Source organism: Cyprinodon tularosa, unplaced genomic scaffold (assembly GCF_016077235.1).
Source record: "Cyprinodon tularosa strain WSP-4 unplaced genomic scaffold, ASM1607723v1 ctg61, whole genome shotgun sequence".
NCBI classification, from domain to species: Eukaryota; Metazoa; Chordata; class Actinopteri; order Cyprinodontiformes; family Cyprinodontidae; genus Cyprinodon; species Cyprinodon tularosa.
In genome coordinates this window covers 347457-373431 of record NW_024039352.1, presented here as the reverse complement: position 1 = coordinate 373431, position 25975 = coordinate 347457, and the positions used below count along the sequence as shown (strand labels likewise).

Below are 25975 nucleotides of genomic sequence, written 5' to 3'. Positions count from 1 at the left end.
TGTGATGATGGTTGGATAATGTTGCCCAATCTTGTTCCAGCTTCTTTTTGAGGTAATATGGGAAACTAAGAGGCTCAAGGGTTTTAATGATTAATCTGACAAGAACATCTGTTTTCAAGAGATATCAAATGGTGATATCGAGGTGATGAGACCGTGGAATCATATTTCGGAGGAATTTCCATCCAATTCAAACTTTTAAGGATCTGTTTGTTTTAGATGTTTTTGGCAGCCGGCTGAGATCTGACATGGCTATGATAGGCCTCTAATCCAGGGCAAAGCTGATTTGCTTAAGGGGGTGGGGGGGTTAAGATAGCCTCCGACAAGAAACAATTGCCCCAAGTGAGAATCTGCCTCTCTCCCACCCTGCTCCATGACAAAGGTGTACTCTCCATGCTAAGTGACAAATCTGGGGAGACAAAGAGCATTAGCAGGGTGATGCTCTGCTCCAGTGCCTCTGATTGTGACCAACTCAAAGAGAATCTAATATGGATTTTGAAAAAAAGGAGAAGGAGAGATTAGAATGAAAGAGAAACAATGAACACCTTCTACCAAGAGGGAATTAGTGAAGGGATTGGATAAGAAGCCGGTGTGCCTTGGTGTGTGTGTGGTGCATGGTTCAGTGCTTGTTCTTTGAAACTCTTATTTTTTCCCATGAAAGAATAAAATGGTTTGCAGATTGTATTTATGTGCATTTACAAACGAACCAAAATGGTTCTTGTGATATTCTTACCATGCATCAGCAATTTTTGCTATGCATGACAGTAATCTTTGTTTAAATTTGAGAAGGGACTCAAAACAGCTTTCCTAATTATATACGTGTATGCTGTTGTATAATGCACCTTATCTTCCCTTAGACAGCTCAAATAGTATGAAAATCAACTTCAAATACACACCTGCAACTCTGTGTGTGATACTCTGACAAAGCTCCAGAACAGAACAGGGTTATGGATCAGTCTAACTGTCAGAAGCTGGCTTGGAAATGGCATCCAAGGACATCACAAGACCCTTATTCTTTGTCACTTAGCAGAACAACTGCCTCCATTTGCCCGGAATTCTGTGTGTGTGTGTGTGTGTGTTTTCATTGCGTGTGAGTTCAATCCTTCGCATCTTAGTATCAAAACAGCCATTTGCACGTACTCAGAGAGGATTTTCTGGCGGTAATCTCAATGATTCACCCTACACAAACGTTTAAGCAAAGTTCATGACAGACGCCTGCATGCATGCACACATCTCCTTTCAGCTAGACACCCAGCCTCTATATGCCACCCACTCATGCCCAGTGGGTCAAGCTTGTGGATAAACAGGGGGATTTGCAGAGGCCGGTGTTTGGCGGGGCACACAGGCATGTCTGCATCGCAAGCAGCCATCTTAAGTCTGTAGAAAACAAAATAAATAACCGAGACGGAGGAGATAACTGTTCAACCGACGCTTACCATCAGGAGTGTCGGCCCACCCGTCATCAGCAGGTAATACATCACAACAAAAACAAGGTGAGATGAGGATGAAGACAAGGAGGGAAAGTCTGATTGGAGTTAACTGAGAAGAGGTGCGGGTGATGGCACGTAAAGTCAACAGACCACTGTTGAAAGAGGGTACAGTCGAGCTTTAAAAACCCCCAAAACTACCAGTTTAATGTAAAGTTCAGTAATAAAACTCAGAAACTAACAATGGAAAATGAGAAAATGTGTCAAATCTGTTTAGGCAGACAGAAACTCAGATGACCCTTTAAACCAGGAAGCTGGAATTATTCTGCATTAGCTTCACTTCAGTTCCATTAGCTAGACCGGTACCAGACACCTTAATGCAAACACAAACTTTAAACTTAAAGGAGAATTCCGGTTTTTAACACTTTTAGCCCATTTTCTGTAGTGTCCAGGATGAAATCGAATGATCGACACCAAAATTTTGACAATTGGTCCTGTCTCTGCTTTTTGGCTCATGCAGAATCCCCCCCTGGCTGCTCCAGAATGGCTTCCATAGTGCATGTCCGATAATGTCCTTAAAACAACCTTAAACGTTCTTTTTTTAAAATATGCTACTCACCGGGTCGTCAGCGCTGTTCAATGACGTTCCAAAAAAAGTTTCGTGAAGAAAAAACGTTCCTGTAGTGTTTTATTTAGCATTTTGTAAATCCCATTGAGTTCTGTTGGAATAGTCAATATCCCTCCGCCACCGGAAACGGAAATGGGGAAAAGACTACACTTAGTTGTAGTCTTTTCGCTTCACTCTGTGTACTCCGACGTCGAGGTGCTAACGTCTCTGTTAAACACTTTAAAAAACTCTGAAAATGGAATACGAAAGGTGGATTCTTGATGAGGACATATTGGACTTTGAGTTTGACGGTAGAGGATACCGTTTTGAACCGGAATATACTGAGGAGGAGTATATAGAGACATTGTCGCCAACTAGTGGTCTGGAGTGTGCAACGCTTCAGATTCGAACGGGAAGCGGAAGTTTATAAGCGGTTGTGATGTATCGGAAAAAATAGTTCTGGGATTTACAAAATGCTAAATAAAACAAGACAGGAACGGTTTTTCTTCACGAAACTTTTTTTGGAACGTCATTGAACAGCGCTGACGACCCGGTGAGTAGCATATTTTAAAAGTTTAAGGTTGTTTTAAGGACATTATCGGACATGCACAATGGAAGCCATTCTGAAGCAGCCAGGGGGGGATTCTGCATGAGCCAAAAAGCAGAGACAGAACCAATTGTCAAAATTTTGGTGTTGATCATTCGATTTCATCCTGGACACTACAGAAAATGGGCTAAAAGTGTTAAAAACCGGAATTCTCCTTTAAAGGGGAACGCAGTTTTTTTTTTTACACTGGGCCCTTGATTTTACGTTATTACAACATGTTCTACTCACCCATATGAGTTTTGTATATTCTGGAGCCGTTCTGATGATATTCGGTTAGGTTATATCCAAGTAACGTCTTCCTATGGGCAACGACTTGAAGGCAAAAACTAAACTGTTAATTTATTCTTTATGGTACGCCAGCATTCATAACATGTAGGCGAATCACTGTCCTCCAGACATCCGTGGTTATATTTTTTAAATATTGATTTATTTTTAAAACAAATAAGAGTGTGTATGACATCATCCGTGCACGCCGGCTACCATTCATTCATTATGAATATCTTCAGAACAGCTCCAAATGACACAAAACTCATATGGGTGAGTAGAACATGATGTAATAATGTAAAATGAAGGGGCCAATGTTAAAAAAAAGGTGTTCCCCTTTAACTCTCTGGACATGAAAACACTCTGTACTTCTTAATCACATCGAAAGCTGCTGGTGAAGCCCAATTAGCTTAATGCTACCACCATCCTCAATGGTTATTGTGGGTATTGGGTATAAAGGCAGGTGATCAGACTTTATTTGAAGTAAGAACAGAAGTAGTTCTTGTGTTGCATCGTCACGTCATTAGGGTAATTTAAAGACCGCTAGCTAGATTGGCTAACAGTCCCAGAGCTTAAATTGAAGAACACCCCTATCAAACATTTGCATTCAGAGAACTGAGTTATCTGTATTTAGTAAAGCATTTTCTAAATGATTGCATTGTCCAATTCTGGTGAACCAATTCTGTGTTTTCTCAGCTGAAGCTTTTACGGCTCCTGTCTAGGAGTCAAAGATCTTTGATACCAGCATGGTAACATAATCTAACCACCATGTTATCTTTGATTTCCTGTTAGCTTTACATAAAGCCTGTCAAAAATGAAGGGATTCATGTATGCATGGGTGATGTTTCCCATGATCTGCAAGCAGAAGACTTGGACAAGAAGCAACGACATTTTGTCTGACAATGCAAATTTACAGATAATTCATAGAGTCTTATGGCAAACAATATGTATAGTTATTGTGTGACTAGATATCTGGGAAGGTGAACATATGTACACAGGAACCGTCAGTGTTTGCTGTACTGTCTGGCGGCATCTGCTGTGTTGTTGGCTGGAAATGAATCGCTACGGGAGGCTGAAGCCCCAGACTAAGGAGATGAAAGCCGAGGTCACAACCTGGACCAGTGGGACAAGTCACTTTCACAAATACAGTCTCACACATGCAAGCCCGGGCATACACAGGCTGCATACACAGGACTTACTGCAGACATATGGGTCTTTTACTAACCCATGCAGAACACAGCACGACAGGCACGGCACAAGGACGAAAGATGACAGAATAAATAAGATGAAGATAAAAGAGCAACTGTGACAAATATGACACAAGAAATGCACACACACCAAAAAAAAACTATAAAGGAGCCAGAGAAAACAGGAGTATAAAATGAATTAGCTCTACCTCAACTGGGCAACGGTTTAATCAGTTTAATTAACAAACATAGGCATGTAAGCAAAAACAGGCACGCATGCAAAGATAAAAGCGTGTGCCAAGAGCTATACAAAGCAGAGCGATAGCGTCGAGCAGCACGGCAAGTGTGGTTTACCCGCAAGTAAATAGCTCTGTTAAAGTGCATGTTTGCATAAAAAGAACATGCAAAATGAGTTTTAATTCTATTATAATCTAACCACAAAGTGTAAAGAATATTAAAAATGTTATTTGGCTGATGGTTAAAAGCTTAGTTTTAGCCTCGTGTTTTTTTTAAACAATAAAAAAATATATGAAAATATTTTATTTACAGTTCAAGCTTTAATAATAATACTTATAATAACTGAACTTTATTAATCTCACATAGGAGAAAGTCATCTCTGTATTTAACCCATCCCCTTGGGGAGCAGTGGGCTGCCATTGTGCGGCGCCTAGGGAGCAGTGTGGGGTTAAGGGTCTTGCTCAGGGACCCAGAGTGCAGGCTGTGGGGATCAAACCGGGTACTTGCAACCTTCTCGTAGCACAAGCGCACTGCTACCACTAGGCCGCTTCCAAGCTAATCTTTATGCAGATGATAGAGTTTAATAGAGTAGAGTTTCAACAGGGATCCTTGTATGACGTAAAGGTTGTTCTTAGTGAGAAAAAGTAGTGAGAAAAAGAAAACAGAAAGAAGTCATGTTTGAAACTACCACTTGTCAAGGTTTGGATCAAATTCACAAACTCCCTGCTACAGACTCAAATGCGCACCAAAGAACTGAAAGATGAACAATAGTTTCAACATAGAGCACAAATAGGGGAAACTAAATAAACATATATTTACCCAGAAATGGTTCCAAGGTCGCTGAGAATATTGGCATTTCTGCACTAGTGGAGGAATATAAAGAGATCATCCTACCAGTATTGTGGTATTTGGATGGATGATAGTCTGGCTTTAATTGAGTAAACTAAGCACTAAGGGAAAGGTTCAAGTTTACACTTGCCTTTTATTAGAAATAGCAGTATGGAGTCACACTATAGCATCAACTATTCTGTCTTTATAGGTTGGCGGGATCTGTAGGACATCTCAACTTCAGTATTTTATGCAGTCTGCTTTTAATCAGCTTTAAAATGCTTATATTCTCAAGGTTTATGGAGAACTGGCTCAAATAAATTCACACAATCAAACAGATGTCTGAAAAAAATCCTATTATTTTGTGAAGGTGAAGATTCTCAGTTGGAATGACATTTTGTCCACCAGACTTTCAGCTAAACGAAAATGTATTAATTGAATTAATAGGGTATCAATCAGTGTTAATTTTGTTGATGAAGACTATGATGAAAAATACTCGTCAACTAACCTTTTTCACGGACTTAAACTAAATAAAAACTAAATAAAAAGTGAGATATGATGACTAAGACTATTACGAAAATAACTGACACTTTAGTCAACGAACAAAAACGAGATTAAACTATTAGGGAGAGACGAATGGTGATCCTATCATAATTACTTTTTTTGTGGGACAAGTTGGGAAGAAATCCAATCAAAAGTTAGTTGCCAACCGCCATAGAAAGAAATCCAGATGGCGGTAATGCGCCATAAAGCTGTGCGAAGAAGGAGAAGAAGAAGAGAGCGCGTATGGTTGAAGCATAGAAGCAGCATTTTCGTAGCAGTAGTAGCCTTTCAAAAATCCAATGAATAATAGACATGTTACAACATCTAGGGCGAAAAAGTAGAGTTGATATCTGGGCACACATCACATATGACACTAAGGACAACAAGACAGCCTGCAAACCGTGTGGAGTCAAAATATCCGGAAAAAACAGCACCAACTTGAAACTGCATTTGCAGACGACTCATCAGGAGATACATGCGAAGGTAAGCATACACGCTAAGCATACAAGGTTATTTTTTATTTCATTAACCGCCGTGTTTGCGCTAAACTTTCAGGGAGCAAAGCCACAGTTAAACTTTTTGAAATTCAAAATAAAATACGTGTTTTGTATCTGTCACTGTTCAATCTGTGTCTAAATCTAGATAGATACTTTATTGATCCCCAAGGGGAAATTCAAGTCTAATTCAAATCTAGACTGAGACTAAACTAAGACTAAAACTCTTTTGACATTTAGTCAACAAAAACTAGACTAAGACTAAAAGATTTCAGATGACTAAAATATGACTAAAACTAAATGGTGTGTTATTCAAAAGACTAAATCAGAATTTGCTGTCAAAATTAACACTGGTATCAATCAAGTATGGTTTTGAGATCTGTTTCTTACTAAAGCTTTAATATTAAATAGATAATATTACAAGTTCACCACAGTCATCTCAACTAGGCTTTAGTAGGGAAATAAATGTTATTGAGAAACTGTTGCTGAATATTAGGATGGAGCAATATGATCATAATTACCTGTATAATTATCTGTGAATATTTTCAGTGTAATAAAGAATCTGAATGCTATAATCCCAACAAACATTGCACCGAATAAATATTTTATGACTGTGATAATGTGTGCATCGATAACATTACATAATCCCCCACCCCCAAAAAACATAATAGTTTATTAAGCTAAAGGAAAAGAAATGAAAGTAATGCAAAATATAGCTTCGATCCCACAAGCTTTCCGTTTGGCTGATCATCAATTGTTTTAATTCTTTAAAGCCCAATATGGTTATATCAGTTTACTTTGTAACTTTGCCATTTTGGGTTGTCTGTCCTTCAAATAGAGATGTCCATCTCTAAGGACTACCTGGTAAAAAATTAGGACACAAAAAGGGTTTTATCTCAAAGTAGGTAACAGACAAAACATTTTAAAAAAGATTGCTCATTGAAACAACAACCAGCAGAATATTGTTTTTCAAAAGTCATTTGAAGCTAAGAATGTAAAGATCTCTGAGAAGCACAGAAGTTCAGACGGTCACACACATGCATGACACCTGCTAAAGAAACGCAACCACACAGAAACCTCAGGGCAATGGCAGCAGTTAGTCAGCAGACCAGCCATGTGATGGGGTGGTGTGGTGTGGATTAGGGGCCAATAAGCCTATTAGGGTGACAGCAGGGACCACCCGGCCTCCACAGTCACCTACAAACTACAACCACAACCACACACTGCTCTGAATACAACCAAGTGGACACACGGCCAAATATAAACACCAGAAAACCCAGATTACATGACTGACTCACACAGAGATGAAACATGAACATTTACCCCTTTTAAACCTATATTTTAGCTTGAAACTACTGTTTATTTTTTTCTTATTTGGAAACAAAACAGAAGCAGAACATGCGACTGTGTACAGTAGCAATAATCGTGTGTGTGCGTCCTTTAGGGCGTGTGAGTCTGCACAGGGGGGAGTCTGGAGCGTGGGGGGTAATCACAAGCATCTGTCCTCTCTCCTCATGGCAATTAATTAGATTAAATTAATTTAGAAAGCGTGTGTGGATGTGCGATCAAATGCTAAAAAACCTCCTGCCTTCTTCCACCCACCCAGAAAATAATGTACATTCTCTAAGCGCTGATCTACGAAACACATTTCAGTTTAAATTAGCACTACAGGCTCATATGAACAGTTTAAGTGAGCAGCCTGTTTCCCTCCGACACAATAAATGAACCCTATTGAGTTCTAACAAGAATTTCCTTTATTAAAAAGAGAAAAAAAAAGGAGAGCAAAGGTGAAAACTTTGGTGCCACACGCGTGCACACAAGCACAAATTAATCCCAATTTGTCGGCCACGACGCAGGAGAAACTTTTGGGATTTCATACTTCATACCAGCTTTTGTCACCTTTGCGTGAATAGCCGGGAGCTGAAATAATTGTGTTTTTCTTCCCCGAGGCCCAGTCAGTGCTCACAAGCCACTGGCCTACGTAATATGTTCCAGACAGGGAGAGAGGAGAGGAGGGGAGGGGAGGGGAGGGCACGGTGGCTTTGGGTACAATACAAAAACAGACTAAATATGTGATTGGGAAGGTGTGCTTAATGATTAGGAATGTCAGCTCTCTGCCATTCTCTTCTTTGGCTTTATATAAATGAGAGCTGGAAAAATCCAACTGAATTAAGTATGCAAAAATACTTTGCTTGGAAATGTTTTTGTGCAACAAATTTGAGCAATCCTGCTGACAATAACAGGTCCAACCCCCTTTGGCCAACAGGAGAGGATTCCTATACAGCATTCTACCTGGTTGGGGAATGCAGAGAAAGATCCTTGTTTCTTATTTCTCATTTCCTTTGCAATAGGAGAGATGTACCTTTTTATAATTGTCACAATATTTACTGCAGTTTTGTCCGATATCTAAATGATTACATAATTATTTAAACAAATGCATAGCTGTGTATCTGACAATGGAATACTGCGGGACTTACTTCACATTTTTCTGTGTATTTACTTATCTATCTATCTATCTATCTATCTATATCCATATCTATCTATCCAGAACCCTAGATCGATCAATCGATCTGCATGGATATCCATATCCATATGATGGATATCCATGCAGCTAGGCAGAGAGGAAGTCCTGCTTCCTTTGACCAATGAAGGCTTATTTCTTAAAGGTACACAGTCATTTTTTATTCCAATACTGATAGAGGTCAGATCATCCATTTTGAGCCTAAATAGAACCTCAGCACAGGGCACAATTTATTTTATTTATTCGTTTATTTGATAGGGACAAGTATGTGTCATGCATCATGTCACACACTACAACATTTTAGCTAAGGCTAATTCTCAACGCCTGTCCCCAGTTAGGCTTTTACACAAAACACAGTGACTGTACACAAGAAACAACAGAAGAAATTACACACTAAAACATCACAGAAATAAGATCAGGTCAGTTAGATTATTAATGTTCACATGACTGACTTCTCAATAAAAAGTCTTTAAGTTTATGTTTAAAAAGGACCCAGTTTGACTCTCCCTTCAGTTCTGCAGGTAATGTGTTCTATGTTTTGGTGCCTTGTACAATGACCAAATGACCAAAAGAGGTTTTGCATCTGGGTACTTGACAGTTTCCACTGTGGGCTCCTCGTGTGACTGAGCCCACAGCTCTGAGAGGAACTACACAGTCACTCAAAACCTTAGGGGCCTTATCGTGCAAGCATTTGTAAACCAGTTTTAACTGAGCAAATTTCACAAAGTTCTGAGCTGACAATAACAGATGTGGCACCATCTGCCTGCAGTACCGCTGAACTACCAGAAGGTCAGATGGCGGCGATTAATGCAGCTAACTAAATAAGTCCAGACAGTTAAACAGTGTTGCAATGCCTAATGGGCAGCACTGCTAAAACTAGTGGCACAATTAGAAGGGACATTCCTGAGCTTTAGTGTGCAAAGCTCAGTCAGTTTTCCCTGTGTGACTTAAGATGTATTATTTTCCGACTCAAACATTTTCTTGTATCTTTTTACTTTTAAATTTCAATTTTTTTCCCCCCACACTCACTCGCCTCCATTACCTCTGCCTTTTGACCAATTGTACGCATGCACAGCGACATAGTGACAGTCACATGATGTTTTTATGGCGAATACAGACAGAAAGTCTACATTTACTAAGAAATTTAGGGAAAAAAGTAAAAAAGACAAAAAAACAAATACTACACCTGCAGGTTGCAGTTAGTTGGAAAAAAAAACGTTTGCAACCAACGAGCCAGTGCATAAGTTTAAAAAAATGTAATTAAAGTGACTATGTACCTTTAATAAGAGAATCCCACTCTCTAAACAACTCACAATGCAAATTAATAGCTTAACCACCATTGTCTATTAAAACATTTCTTATTGTTGATGTCTGTATCAGACTGGCTGTCAAACAGCAGAGCATCCGTACACAGTCGCAAACGCCTTCTGTCCTTGGTGACATTGATGTAATGTGGTGAAGAAAAAAAAAAGAAACTGTTGAAGTAGGACTTAAAAGGGTAAAAGATGGGGGAGGAGCAAGGAGAGTGGGCTTTGGAGTCTCTATCGCTGTATATTCAATGTATTCTGACATGATAGCTTCTCGCTTTAAACACGGCGGCCCTCTGTGTGTGTCGCTGCGCGTTATTTAAATCCTCTCACAAAGCTTTGAAGATGAACGAAGTTGGTCTCCAATCTCCAGCTCTGGCTGATATGCAAACGTAGAGAAAATACACACAGACATACATGCACGCGTTAACCACCCCCAGCCACTACACACACGCACAAAAAGGGCCTGTCAGCACAATGCCTTCAAATATAGCTGTCCAATCTTTTGACTCTCAATTTGCCCACCTTTTTGATAATATGTGGCTGTTTGAAAAAGGGTGAAAGGCAAGGGTAGCATGCAATTTAGAGATACTACTGCGCAGCCATTTGCAGCCATCCACCTCTCTCCTTCCTTCCCTCTCTCTCTTCCCATCTTTTGATTATGCGATTCGCCTTGTCAGACGAACAAATAGAGGAGGGAAAAAGGTAGTGTTTGACACTACGTTTTTCAATGACAAAATACAATCTAGACAGGGCCAGTAATTCAACGGAGGGGGATTAACCTAACGCAAGGTTGGGCCCCAAGATTAAGACGAAGCCAGAGCACGGGGATCTTGAATTTCATCATCCTCAGTCTTGGACACAATGGCGTATTCTTCCACTTTTCTACTCTGCCGTCTGATGAGGGGTCAGGAGAACTCACCTCTCCTCTTCTTCTGCTCCTTTTCTACCGAGCACGGCACTCGTGGATCCTTTCAGACTTACCTGAGAGGTTCAGGTAGCCTCAGAAGGTCAGAGCTGCCTACCTTTTTATGAACAGAACGAACAGCCAATTTTGGAAAATCTAAAAAGTCCTAAAGATGTCACCCAGTTATTACAAAATGTTTAATTACCAAAAGTAGGACAGAGCATTCAACTGACAAAAAAACATGATCCAACAGATTTAATTACAGTTGCACTAATAAAGCTTTCTTTAGAGCGTTGTGCTAGGCTGCCCCCTGGTGGTGGATATATTAAACAGTCCTAAAAGTGTACAAACCTGCATCCTCTTATGAAACCAGAAACTCACTGAGCTGTAAAAATATACAGCGCAAACCATTGCTTGACTCCTCATGGACGATAATCTTTTAAAGGTTTTAGCTTTTAATGATTTAGTTAACCTGTTCCATTTCTAAGTTAGAATGATTTAACAGCAAATAACTTCAATTTTTACCACTAGAACTGAATCCATCAGTTTGAATTTACTACAACTTCTCTAAATTTCCCAAATAACACAAAAGCTCAACTACATTTATGTTTCATGGGCAAGGAACACCTTTTGTTGCTACTGAAAATTTTACCAAAGCTTATATGTTCTTCACAGTACGAATATGCTAACAGTTAATTATCAAAACCTCTGATACATAGTGCCTCCCTTATGGTCTAATAAGACAACAATTGTACCGCTTAGCATCAGTGGAAAGAAGTGTGCACTTGGGAGTTAAGGTAAAGCTTTTAAAGTCTGTAATATATAGGCCACTGTGAAGACTGGTAGCGGCAGCAGAATGCTGTGGGCCTGTTTGCTGAAACCGGTGCCGGTACATTTCAGATGTCAGTTAAAAAATGGGAAACAATTAGGTGATGCTTTGAAATCCCAGCCGGTTCTAGACGGGAAACAACTAGACAACATTAAGCTGTTTGGAACATTGATTTCAAGAAGATGGATCTGTGGCCAGAAAACAAGCTGGTTTGAATGAGCTCTACCAGTTCCTACAGGGAATTATCTATGGGACAGAAACACAACTAATTCGTCCAGGTATGGATCAGAGAAATCAAGATGTGAATTGAAGTCTTGTTTATAGAATTATTACAGATTTGAATTTATTCTATATTAGACCCTGAAAAATTATTCCCTAAGAAACATGTAAATTATAAAATGACATGATTTTTATTACAATCATTAATATATTGAAACTTTTGAATTTTTATTCAAAGGTTCCTTTTCACTGCAAATTTAAGGACTGACATTGAAAAGGAGAAATTATTTTGAATGTAAATCTTTAAAGATAGTAGGCACAAAGCATTGTTTAAAAATTGTATAAAGACAAGGGAACCTTTTAAAGAGACAGGCCCTAAATGCAGTGGTCTAGTTTCAGTCTGTTCCAGAGACCCTTTACCATACGTCTTCTTTTCTCTCTGCCTTTTTCTGGTCTATTTATGGGTAAATAAAGAACACTAGTGCCAAAAAATAAAAAAATTTTAAAAGGCCTCCAGTAGAACCATTCAGAGAGAAAAGATATCCAGATGTCATGATCCCTACATAAAACCCATCAACAGATGTGTGGGTTTTAAACATGTTGGCCTACAGCCCCTCCACATCGGATGCCTGTGCGGGTGTGAGGGGTTACTTTCTCCCTCCCATCATTGCTCCTCTTCTTCATTCCGGCTGCCTGGTATGGCTTTGATCTTTCTGTCATTAGTCAGGTATGCAGAGAGAGCAGAAAAACCTCAAACCTTCCCTCTCCCTCCTATGCTCTTGTGTTGCCCTCTCCCACGCTCCGAGCAGAAGACATCGGCTGACCAGTTTGTCTCCTCAAGCCTCTTTTTGGACCTAAAGATGGAGCAGAGTGCTGTCCCTCTCCGCATGACGTGTACGGAAAGTGACAGTGTCAGTGCACTAAGTTAGCATGCCCCACGCTCCCCCTCTTGATCTTCGATTAAGGAACTTTGAGGAGTCCAAGAGGTCAGAGGTCATTTGCTGATGTGACCTCAGTCTGAAGTAACATCAGGGAGTATCCATCAGATAATTATTTTTTATTTTCTATTAGCTGAAGATCACTTGACTTGTGTGTCAGATACAAAATATAAGAATTACGATACAACTGAAAAACCACCGAATCATAAAAATGTTCTACTGAAAAACTGTTTTTAAACCCAGACTTTTTTTGAATTTGCAGTGTTTCCATTTAGGGAACCTATTTTCCTAATTACAATTTGATGCTTAAAGGAAACACAGCTGCAGAGAAATATAAGCAGCAAAACAAGTTAATAAAAACAAAACATCTTAGATCCTTTAAAGAAAGTAGTTCAGTGTCTGAATTGATCACAAGAAGTAAAGAGCGCCAAGTCTTCTCTAAGGAACTTAATGTCTCAACATCATGTATTACTACTGAATAGATCTAAACTTTATCCATCTAGTAGAGATAAGAACCTTAAACCAGCTAAATTACTGAATGAACAGATACATGTAATCATCCCACAAGCCATGGTTTGCAATCTAAAAGTGTTTAGTTCCCATAACTGACCTGTAGGTGGCAGCATTAGTCTGAGCTGTTGTTTTACTATAGACATGAGGAGCAATTCGATTTAAGCAAAAAATAGGAGAAAGTTCTTAATACAATCACAGAGGTTTGATAGTTTTGGATTAATGAGTAAAACAATCGTATCTTCTGTTGTTCAAGTACTGCAAATCTTTTCTCAGCCTTTAATCATCAGTAAGTTAACATATGGACTAGAGCTGAACAATATTAGGAAGACCTGTTATATAAAATAATGATGCCAATTGTCACTGTTAAGATATGGTTTATGCAGGGTTGGAAGTTTGCTCCAGATGGCAGTTTTTTCCAGGAGTTTTTTTTTCTGGCTAGAAGAAACAGTTTGTTTCAGTCTAAGGTCAAATTTATGGGAGGTTTTGTTTCTTTGGGTGAATTTATTGCCTTAAGTACTAATAACATTGAGGTGGGGCTTAGTATCTATAAAGCAGGTTGTTTTGGGGACATGAATAGATAAAAGAAAAGATAAAAGGGTTGTGTAACTTGGAAATAAAAGTTATTTATTCATCTAGATTTGTATTACATAACCTTAATAGATTATATAATTTCTTAATTTGTGTCAGTGTGTGTATTTTCATACAGTTTTCATGTTATATAGCCAGGTGGATATAATGAGTTGACTTTTCAATGGAACTATCCCAGTACTCCAGAATATGATGTATTTTAAAAGGACTTTCTTCCTGTTTCTTCTAGAAGAAATGGGGAAAAAAAACAACAACATTTCTTCCAGTTTTTTTCCACTTGTCTGGAAGAAACAGGTCTCTTCCCGAAGAAACTCAACCCAGTGCTTTTGATAAATAAATATTAATAAAAAATGATAAGTTATTTTTGTTCCTTTTAGAAACCTGGAATCGGGGTAGATAGATATCTCTCTGCCTAATGGGGAAAAAAACGATTGATAATTTCCACAAAAAAAATAAAATATGTTGCAACATGTGACATTTAGACAGATGATAAAAACTATATATATATATATATATATATATATATATATAGTTATATATATATATATATATATATATTAGGGCTGCAACAACGAATCGATAAAATCGATAAAAATTGACTTTTAAAAGCGTTGGCAACGAATTTCATCATCGATTAGTTGTGTCGCGCGATTAATGCGACATCCGCCGCCGCCGTCATCACATCCACTTTACTGAAGCGGGGGAAGAAGAAAAAATATGGCAGAGCGATTCAGCGCCGCAGGTGCAGTGTTGCCAACTCAGCGACTTTTCAGACCCCTCCAGCGACTATTTTTCAAAAATGCGACTAGCGACAAATCTGGTGACTTTTTACGGTGTCACTTGCGGCTTTTGGAGACTCTTACGTGAAAGCATGTATAGTTCCTACTCTGCCGTGGGGCGCCTCCCCCCGCTCCCGCAGGAATCCCTCTCAGCGCTGCAGTCAGAGCAGCAGGATTTTTACCCTCAGCGTCCAGACTGCAAATGAAGCGCGCATGCACCGGGATTGACGGCGCAAATTGATCACAATAATTAAAATAGCCTGCGCTTTGTAAAGTGAAAAAAGTCGTAACATGCAACTTTTGTAAAAACATATTAACATGGCACGGAAGCACCATGTTTTTTTGGTTTTAAAGTGGGGAAACGTAACGTTAGTTTCTCAGGTAGCTCATCTGATGCTTTCCTTACCGTGTTAGTAGGTTACAGACAGTGATAAGGTTGGCTACTTATTTTACTTTTAATTTCATTTGAATTAGCTTAAGCAGCGTTTACATTTACTTTATAAATAAATTAACTTGCAAATTATGAGGGCAAGGCTTTTAAAGTTTAAATATTCTGGCAAAAATAAAGTAAAGATCCTGCAATTTATGGAAGTAAAGCAGAATAAAATCCAGTAAGATCAGTAAAATGTCAATTAATTATCTGCCACATTCCCATGTAAATATCTGTCTTTGGAGGATGTGTTTTTTAGCACCCCTAGTTCTCTCATTTTTATTCCAAATACAATTTATAACTTGAATCACAGGGCTATTTTTATCTCTATGATTAAGTATTTTCTTAAGTAGCAACTTTAACTGCTATACTTTCCTGTCTTAAAAGGCAGAACTCTTCTAGTCTAAAAAAACCTCATTTGTTGAAATGGGGGGGGCTGTTGTTTGAACCCCTTAGGGGCTTTTAAAAACAAAAATGTATTTTTTTGCGCTTTATGAAACAAAGTAGCCTATATTTTGTGGATGTACAGCTACATTTCTCATGTAAGTTTGCGTAGTTTTAACACAAACATTTATTTTTCATATTGCACTAGTACAGTTAATGAGCAACCTGTACTTGTGTGCTTGTTTGTTCTGTCTAAAATGTTTATTTTGGAATAAAGAGAATAAAATATAAAAAATATTTTTTGTCCGATTCATCGATTAATCGAAAAAATAATCGGCCGATTCATCGATTTTTAAAATAATCGTTAGTTGCAGCCCTAATATATATATATATATATATATATATATATATATATATAAATATATATATACACCGTAAATTCTCTAATATAGGCCCGGGCCTTTATTTCACTCAAGTGCATCGCGGTCCAGGCCTTTATTGGATAGAGGCCAGAATTAGAGACAGGCCTCTATTGCTATTTGAGCAAAACAGACTACCAGTGGAATGAATAAAAATGAGATTTTGTGTCTATTTGAACCTATAAAACACTAGGTTCATTTATTGAAAAAGTACAGTTACCATGTCTCGCTTGGTTTGAAGTAAAAAAAATAAAAATAAAATCCTCCAATTCTGTTTAATTCTCCTCCTCAGTTTCCTCCTCCTCTTCATCTCTCCCTTTATTCTCCTCATCACTCGCGCTCCTCCTGTTCTGCTGCGTGTCTGTTCTCTTCCTCGCGCAGACGGGCAGCAGTCAGGGCCTGTCGTCCAGCTGCGCAGGGCTGTGGTACTTGTATGTTACTACCACAAGTATAATGTTGAGGTATGCCCAGAAAAAACGTTTATAGCCCCGGCCTGTATTAGAGACCGGCCATTATTTACCTCCTCTGACAGCGAGACCGGCCAATGTTAGAGTCCCGGCCGCTATTGGAATACAGGCCAATATTAGAGAATGTACGGTATATATATATATATATATATATATATATATATATATATATATATATATATATATATATATATATATATATATATTAATTTCAGTCCGAGTAGCCTCTCTGGAAATCAAGACGTTTTAACAGTGTAGCACTCAAGTTTCAACACTTAGGCTGCATGATACCAGTAGAACATGTAGGTTCATTATGGCTGGATATTTATTTAATTCTATGGATAACAATGAACCCAAAGTTCGCCTGTTCTTTCCTTTATTTCCTTTTAATATTATTTTCTGTGCGGATACAGGCTGTTAATTCAACAAATGATATATTGCAGCAGAAAAGTTTAAATGAGTTGGTTATCGGTATCAATCTGTTCTAGTCACAATTTCAAAACTGCTTCAGTTTAATAAAAATAATAATTCAAACCTATTTTTCGATTCTCTTATAAAACGTACAGCTCCTCCTGTTCAATGCACTTGTTATATTATTAAAAAAGAAAAGTTTTCATCCTATAATCTGTATGTTTAATAGAAGAGCAATATCAAACCTGACTGATTTTAAACTGAATGTAAACATATTTACCTGTTCTCTTCATGTTTCTAACTCTTAATAAATCGTTAACATAGCAGACATTATTAAACTCAGTAAATTCCTTTTTCTGCATGTAATGACATCCACTAACCACATGGTGGCAGACACAGCCCGAATATAAAACCACTTCTTCATAGTCAATGTGACATCTGATCAAACCCTTCCCAACAAGAAAGCTATCCTCTAACCTTTGACCTTTTTTTGCCCTTTTACTGATGGAAAAACTTGTATTTCTTATGTTACTTCCACTTTGAAACTGGGTTTTAAACCAACAGTGCATAATGGTTTAACAGCTGTTTCATAACATCTGGCTGAAAGATACTTAATACTCACATTTTCAATTACAAACGTCCACTCCTTGTCCTCAAACTCTTCTGCATGAGGATCCTGTAAAGGGAGAGACACCAAAAATTCAAGACAGTTCTATTTATTTGTTAACATTTTTCTTATTTTAATCAAGAAGAATGAGAAAAACAAAAAATTTCCCCCCCAAAAAATCCTAAAAAATGTTTTTAAAGGGTTCAAGGGACATGCAGAAAGGTTTAAGAGAACATCTAGAGGGAGACGGTTCTTCATTTCATTAATCTGTGGCTGTGCAGTCACAGCTAACTGGTGAACAGGCTTTCCGGCCCCAGGAAAGATTAAAAAATGTAAATCCAATCCTCGTCTTTATGGCCTCCAATAATGGCTTTGATAGTTCCCCTTGTTTAGGTCTGGGATTTTAATTAGCAGGACAGAGAGGCTTGAAAAGGTCCTCCTTTCAGCAGGACTACAACCATAAACACGATGGAAGCCTTCAATGGATTTAGATCACAGCTTTTTCATTTCTCAGAATGGTCTAGTCAAAGTACAGATGTTAAAAAGAGAGGAATCCCTGGAAAAAATAAAAAAAAGGCAACCTGCTGTTCATGGTTCAAGCTTGGTCTGCTTTGCAGAGAAAAGGAGACAGAAGTTTTAGGGCAAATTCACAATGCTGGTCCGGTCCAGTTATTGATACATGTGAAAATATTCCCACCTTCATTTGGCCTGGTTTAAGTGGTGCAGACTTCTGCAACCTGTGGCTCTTTAAATAGTCTTCCTCACTTAGACTCAAATTGATAAAGCGCAAACCGATTCTTTAAAATAATTACTTCAATAGCATTAGATAAAAAAGAATGGCTCTGAATATAAATTAAACATACTTTGATCTTTAATAAGTATCAAATATTTTGTTTTTTTGTTACACAATTCCCACAGATTTCAGCAATCCCAGCCCTGTGTGTTAAACACAAGCAGCTGCTCCAAACGGCCTCCAGAACGCCCTGATCCTACACGCACATCAACAGCTTCTGACAGCCATCATCCTCTGCAGTGCTAAAAAATATATCCGCAGGTTGGTTAACACCCTATTTCCTCCTCTTTGTTTTCATTTAACTGTTTTAACATAAGTAGGAGAAGCTAACATTTCCAGATTTTTCTGCAGATGACATCATTTAATCAAACAAGTCAGGCTAAACATGAGGAAAACATCCTTTCCACTGAGCATCGGACATCAAAGATGCACATCCCTAATCTGATTTTTATTCTGCAGTTAAGGCTAATTTTTATTTTATTCTTTGTTTAGGACTTACACAGTTAATCTGAGGCCATGCACATCCTGCCTCTTTGCCTGATACCAAACAGCTGACTCAGCTGTTCTGCCCGCTGTTTTCACCTGCAGGATTTATTTATGCTAATTACGTCATACTTTAAATTTGAAAACTACAGAGTTATATTGCTCATGCAGAATAACTGTTTGTCTCTTCTCATCACCTGGAAATCTGATATAAACATTTTTAAACCCGTGTTTGCCTTAAGTTAAACCTGCAGGATGATCCTGCGTTTGTTTGTTGTTTTTTTTTTATGTGGGAAAAGCCCACAAAAGAGCGCCCTCTACAGATTACATCTGGAAAAATAAACCAAGACAAACACATTAATAATTAACTTTATTATTGTAATTCTAAAACTGTATAAATAAACTTTAGCAAAATCCATTTCTCACATCCCTCTGATGTTGCATTTCAAAATGAAAAAGAACTTTATGTACTCAATCTCCTAACAAAATAAAAGAAAAAATGTATTCATTTTTAACGACCCTTTACAGAATTTAATATGTAGCCATAAGAACTAAACACAGATCTATATGATATAGAATATGCTCATTTTATTCTTTCCTTGTCACTCTCTACAATGTCCTTTCGTAAGATCCTAAGTCACATACATACATATACATATATACATATATATATATATATATATATATATATATATATATATATATATATATATATATATATATATATATATATATATGTATAAAGACATTCTTTAATATTTTGATTAAAATATACAGTGGAATCTGCTTATTGTGGTCACGGATATAGTAATCAAACCACTTTTATAGATCAAAAGACTTGGGACAGAATCATTTCTATACAAATGCTGTTTAAATATTTTGTTTATAGTAATCAAGAAACCCGCTTATAGTGTTAATTTTTGGCCATTTTATGAATGTAAACGTGCAATAATAATTTAAAAATTACGTGTATTATTAGTTATTTTTTTTCTCCCATGATTCCATTCTGGGCATCTGATTCTGCCTAGCTAGCTCGGAGGTACAAGAGCGCTTTGGTGCGGGTACCAGTGCTGCGAGCAGCGAGGAGGATGAGGATGAAGAAGAGGAGACTGTTGTCTCTTCCAGAGCTGAAATGAGGAATGCAGTTTGCATTTTAAAGACTGGTCTCCAGCCCGTTGGTTTCAAAACCTTTGACCTTTTACAATGTTTTGAAAAAGTCAACTCCGTGTTGGACAACACTCTGATCCAGGAAACCATGGATAAATATGTTAAGTGATTTTTTTTATGCGGCGCAGAGGATCCGCAACACAAAACAGAGCTAGGGTAGCTTTAATTTTCTGTAGCCTGTAGCAGTTATCTTCTATGTTGTTGTTCTATGAAACCGTTTGTTTCAAACTTTATTTTCAGACATGTTAAAATGCAACGAGTTATGTCCACACACTGCGCAGTACTCTGCTCTGATGGAGCATTTGTTTCAACCTTTATTTTAAGACATGTTAAAGTGGACTGGTGGCACAGCAGAGCCGAAGCATAGAATAAGTTACATAGGCCTACTGTAGGCTATCAGAGTTATGTCCGCACACTGCGCAGTACTCTGCTGTGATGAAGCATTTGTTTCAACCTATATTTTCAAACTTGTTTAAAAAATGCACCGTCGGCACAGCAGACTCGACGCACAGCACATAATAAGTCACGTAGTCTACCAGAATTATGTGTGCGCACAGCACAGTATACTGTAATTAAACTTGCATGGTACTGTAATAAAGTTCAGTAAATGCGGAAGTTATCCGTTTCATTCCATTTTTTTTCATAAAAAAAAAACATACAAATGGCATTTAGATGATATTCTGCATAAAAAAAATAAGTAAAATAACGGTAAATTCAGTTTTAGTAATCAATCGCTTATAGTGTTCAAATTGGCTCTGAACCAATGTGACCACTAAGCAGATTCCACTGTATTTGATATTTCATATTGTTGGTAAAAGCTAATTTTGTTTCTGTTAAGTTATTGTCATTTTTTAACTCCTCGTTACGGTGGAGATGGACATGATTTATTTATAATTTTAGAATACATTCTGAGGGTACTCTTTGCTCTATTTAAAAAAAAAAAAAAACACTTGTGTCGCTAACACATTTAATTTATTTTTCCTCTTAAAATGAGTAAACCTGGATTTAAAAGATAATTTTATGAGGACTGTTTGAGTTTAACACCAGGTTATAATTCCTTTAAAATCTGCTGAGTCATAATAACTCTGTGAGATGATGTCATGTCGCTTATTAAATGTGTATGACACAGTTCTGAGTAAAAAGCCTTAATGAGGCTGAGAAAGCTGCAGAACAGGGAAGGACTGCGCAGCATGTATAATGAATGAGGGTAATTTGTTACCAATGTAGCATCAACAATTAGTATCATAGAGACTAACACTGAGGGATTGTCTGCATTATGATTTAGTGTTTGTTAACCCAAATACAGCACACGGCAATGGGGTAATTACATGAAAAAAGCCAGCATTATTGGATATGTGATTTGGCAATAATCCAGCTGAAGAAGGAAAACTTTGCTCTGCTGGCTTTGACTGTGTCTCGTTACAAAGCTTCAATAAATGGAAGTGGAGGAGAATGGAAAACAGCGTAAAACAGCCAAAAAGATTTACCGAAAGCGTAAAAAACAATGATTTCTTTTATGCAAATATCACAAGATTTGCCTCGCTGACTTGAGGTAATTTGCAGGGAAGTTCAGCCAAACTCTTTCTGAACCGTCTGAGAAACACTAACTTGTTGTTAATAATAAACATCCATGTGACAGGAGGTGAAACCTATAATCATCTTATCTAAACAGACATACTGGTCACATTCAGAGCATAACAATAGATAAATCACAATGTAAACCTAAGAGCGTATCCACATCAGGAAAGGTGTCTTGTCTTTTGGTCCCAAGCAAAACAGGGCTTTGTTTTTCAGTTGGCTTTCACATTTTCACATTTCACTTTTTGCGAACTACCTATAACTTGTGACAGAGCCAAGTTTGGAAAAGGAAAAAGACACGCGGACCCACAAATGGAAGAAAACCTCTGCAGCAACTCTGCTCAACAACTCTGCGCCTGTTATCAGCTAATTCAGCTTAGATTTTAAAACTATTTATTTATAGTTTTGGACAACTATGGAGAATCCATCCTGCAAGCTGAAGGAAACCCTTCAACGTTGCTTGGAAACCAGAGACACAATGTATGATTTCAGGTACACATTCATTACTACGGTTAAGTAAAAAAAAAGGCGTATATATTTTAGTAGTTGGGTTGGATCCAGATTTAAAGCCGGGTCTGTTTGAAAGCCTGTTTGATAAAGTGGGTCTCTGTCTGGTTGATTTCCTCAAATAAAATCTATTCAGGGACTAACATGCCACTTTAAGAAACGAAGGACTGCACTGCTGCCTTACGTCACTAATGATTATTCCAATGATATTTCTCCCTGTTGGAGCAAAAAGACGAACAAACCTGAACATTTCCTGTTGCTGAATCTGTAGAACCTGCGTTCTCTCTTATTCGCTCTTCTTCAACAGGAATTCAATCATTTAGACGCGCGAACTTTAGAGGAACGAGCGGGATTTTATCTCTGCTGAGCCAGTTCTGCGTTGATCGGGTCATATATGTTTGGTATCAATAATAACCTCTTTAACTTTTTTGCAGATACCATTTCATTTCAATTTTATTGACTTTTCTCCAGGGATTTTCTTTGATTCAGTGATTCCATCGTCTAACAAGGTTTCCAGGGCCTTTGGAAATAAAACTAGAGCACAGCATCACAACTTCTCCACTATTCTATTAAAGCTACACTGCATGATGAATTTTTAGTAAGCATGTGCAATAGGTGGTGGAGTTACAGGTGATCTATAAAGGATCAATGCGAAAATGTTAAGATGGGAAAACTAGTTTGGTTATTGCCCTGAAATGAGCAAACTGTATTCTACAGGTGTGGACATGAAAGAAAAATAATGTTCTAAGTCATGAAGATGGATGCAAAGATGATAAAAATGATCTAAAAAATAAATAAATACCAACTAAGCTATATAATGTTTATAGAGCACTTTACATAGGTTGTCTATCTCTAAGTGGTACGAAGCAAAAGTAAAAGAATAAAATGATAAAAAATAACTAAAAACAAAGCAGTGTACCGACGCCTTCTTTGTGGCAACAATGATCGCAGATTATCAAGTTTGCAGACGGTTTTGGCCTGAAGATGAAAAAAAACTACATCTCCAGATGAGTTTGAGATGTGGAAAAAATAAATAAAAATAAAAATAAATAAATAATAATTAATCCCTTCGCACTTGGTAAATGTTTAAATGTTTGGATATCCTCCCATGAATCTCTGCAGTTTGAACATTAGAATATAGTCTGCATATTGATGAAGGCACATGCATTAAAAAAAGGTTTTCACACACTGTCTGCGGAATTGCAAACACAATTTGTGCACTTGTTCTTTTTGGGGTTTTTTTTAAGACACGCAAACTTTCTGAAAATCAGGGCCCCAAGAGTGACTGCTACTGGAAAGCTCTCATTAAGTATTTATTTTTACCAGTTGTTAAAAGAGATGAGGTATTATGTCATTTTTGATCAATACCACAGGGACAGAAAAGGTCATTGATTACCAATAAGTAAATTATTATTCAATTAAATAAAAATGAAAAAACAACATAAAGTTTGTATTTCTTTTAATAATCTTAGATACTGCTACTTTACTAAAATGTACTTGTATCTAGAGGTTTTTAACACATGGTTACCAGGGGAGCGTGTTGTGATGTTGTAACCCCAGAGAGATGTAACAGGACACTAGTAACAGGAGCTAGTCTGTCGGCCCCGAAGCCCTGGCATGTTAAAGTAAAGCAGTCATCCTGGAACATACTGTGGCTTAAGGAATCTTCTTTAAAGACAATAAGATGAGCAAATGTATACAGACGGACACTGCAGACTCATTTCATGACAGTCTGTATCTTACCTTAAAGAGAGTGACGGTAATCTCAATGTTCTCTGGTACCGGCCACACTACCACTCCTCTGTAGGGGTTTTTGATGCCAGGCTGCCAGCTATGGGACTAAAAGACAGAATGTAAGAATAAAATCTCTTTTTTCAAAATATAAAATTTTTTGTTGCTACTGATCGTCTATAAAACACAGACCTTAGATGATTTCCGACGACTTCTGCGAGTCCAAACAACCACTAATTTATCTGGTTGCCTGTAGGAGAAAAACAAGAGGAAAGAAGGCAAAGGATGTTTATTATTACAGCCATGTGGGATTTAAACATCAGTGTTTGACCATCAAAATGAGTCTTTATCCTGACATCTTTACTTATAAAGCTTCTATAACACATCTAGTGTATAAACACCACATGCACACGGGTCAGCATCACTGCTCATGGCATGAATAAATCATGGAAAGCCAGTTGACTCTTGGCTTTATCTGTGGCCTGCAGCACAGAAAACAGGATTCAGTCTCCAACACAAAGGCTGACACACACAGCAGCATAAGAACCACAAAAGTCCCTTTCTGTTCTCTAAGGTTACGTTCACACCGCAGGCCTTGATGCTCAATTCCAATTTATTTTGTGAAATCCAATTGTTTTGCATTGCCGTTCACATTTCGAAATACATGTGACATATGTGATCTCCTGTGTGAACTGCAGTCATACAACACAAGCGTCAGCGTTGCGCAGTAGAGGACGCAATGACACAGGCCAGTGTGTGCTTTGTTTACGGAAGCAAACATGGATGGTAGTGCTGAAGCACATCTAGCCATCTTTCCTATCTTTTCAAGATGGTTAAACATAAATACTGCTCTCTGCATCATTGTCTGCCACTGTTGTCATTTTTCTTGCTGCTTCTTCATAGCAAGACCCAGAATAGTGACTTTTGCCGGGTATTAATGGCGTTCAGGTCGGATGAATGCGACCTGGCCATTCAGACACAGGTCGCATTTGAAAAGATCAGATTCGTATCGGATTCAGGAAGACATAGCCAAGCGGCCTGGGTCGGATTGGAAAAAAATCAAATCTGTGTCGTTTGGACAGCCATGAAAAGATCAGATCCAGGTCTCATATGGGCCAAAAAAAATCGGATTTGGGTAATTTCAGGCTGCAGCGTGAACGTAGCCTAAGTAGATCTACAAAAGCAGATAATGAACGATCAGTTTAATGCTAACATGCAAGAGATTTCAACCCCACTTTACCATGTTTTTATAATATATGCTAATATCTATTACTGTCCTCTTCCTTATTTGAGCCTCAATGTGACCTGCAGCCATGTTGATATTGTATTCAATACACATAATCACATCCTGCTGAGAGACTCTACATATTACTGTGATGCAAAATGGTAGTTTACAAGTTAAACAGGAACTACATCAAACACGTGCTTTGGATATCAATATCATGATCCTTGATCAGCAAATGTGATGGATTTGAAATATATTGTGATGCAATCATTTATTTTAAGAGGTTACTCAGTATTCTGTGTGTTTCTGCTCTGATAAACTTCAACCTAAGAACCAGAACCTTTCGCCTGGGGATAGAGAAAGGCTAAGTCATCTTACAGATGTGCTCTCTAAATAGATTTAATACTGGCCGTGATTTTTGAATGATGGTAGCCTTTTTTTTTTTTACGATCACGCATTAGCAAACTCATCAGTCCATCCTGCCACATTAGGGTGAATGCCTCGCCCCTCTCTCCAACTGTGAGCCATTATTCAAGTTTTCGTTGGTTTGCTAAGGTTGTTTGATTTAAATAGAGATTTGTGTTACATTTTTTGATCATTGTGTTCATTTTTATCATCTAAAAAGAGGAAGAAAAAGTAACACTGACCCTCGAAGCAATTAGCAGCAAATATCTTGGATCAGTTGAAAGTAGGGCTGAAACAATTAATTGGACTATTTGGGATTAATCAATTATTGAAATAATCGTCAACTAATTTAGTAATAGATTAAGCGTTAACTGGAGTGTAAAAACTCTAAAATTATAAAAAAGTGATAAACTAGCTCTTATGCTACTAGCTGCAGACATTTAATGTTTCATATTTTTATTGTTTGTTGTGAACATGATTTTTTTATAAACATGTTTCATTGCCTGATTTCTGGAGCCTTTAAATTAAGTTTGCCACCAAAAGGGGATGATTGAAATAAAATCCAGTTCATGAAAA

The 25975-nt window shown here is 37.7% G+C and overlaps 1 protein-coding gene across 3 annotated transcripts in view; it reads right to left on the bottom strand.

The window, feature by feature from the left end:
• Nucleotides 1-25975, bottom strand: part of ehbp1 (EH domain binding protein 1) — a 186223-nt gene that overhangs the window by 144486 nt on the left and 15762 nt on the right. For all 3 annotated transcript variants that reach the window (XM_038307428.1, XM_038307430.1, XM_038307429.1), the window contains exons 3-5: nucleotides 23962-24019; nucleotides 23782-23877; nucleotides 17526-17579 (exon numbers count right to left, since the gene is read on the bottom strand). In XM_038307428.1, coding sequence (XP_038163356.1) covers nucleotides 17526-17579; nucleotides 23782-23877; nucleotides 23962-24019 — 208 coding nt within the window. The remainder of the gene's footprint in view (nucleotides 1-17525; nucleotides 17580-23781; nucleotides 23878-23961; nucleotides 24020-25975) is intronic.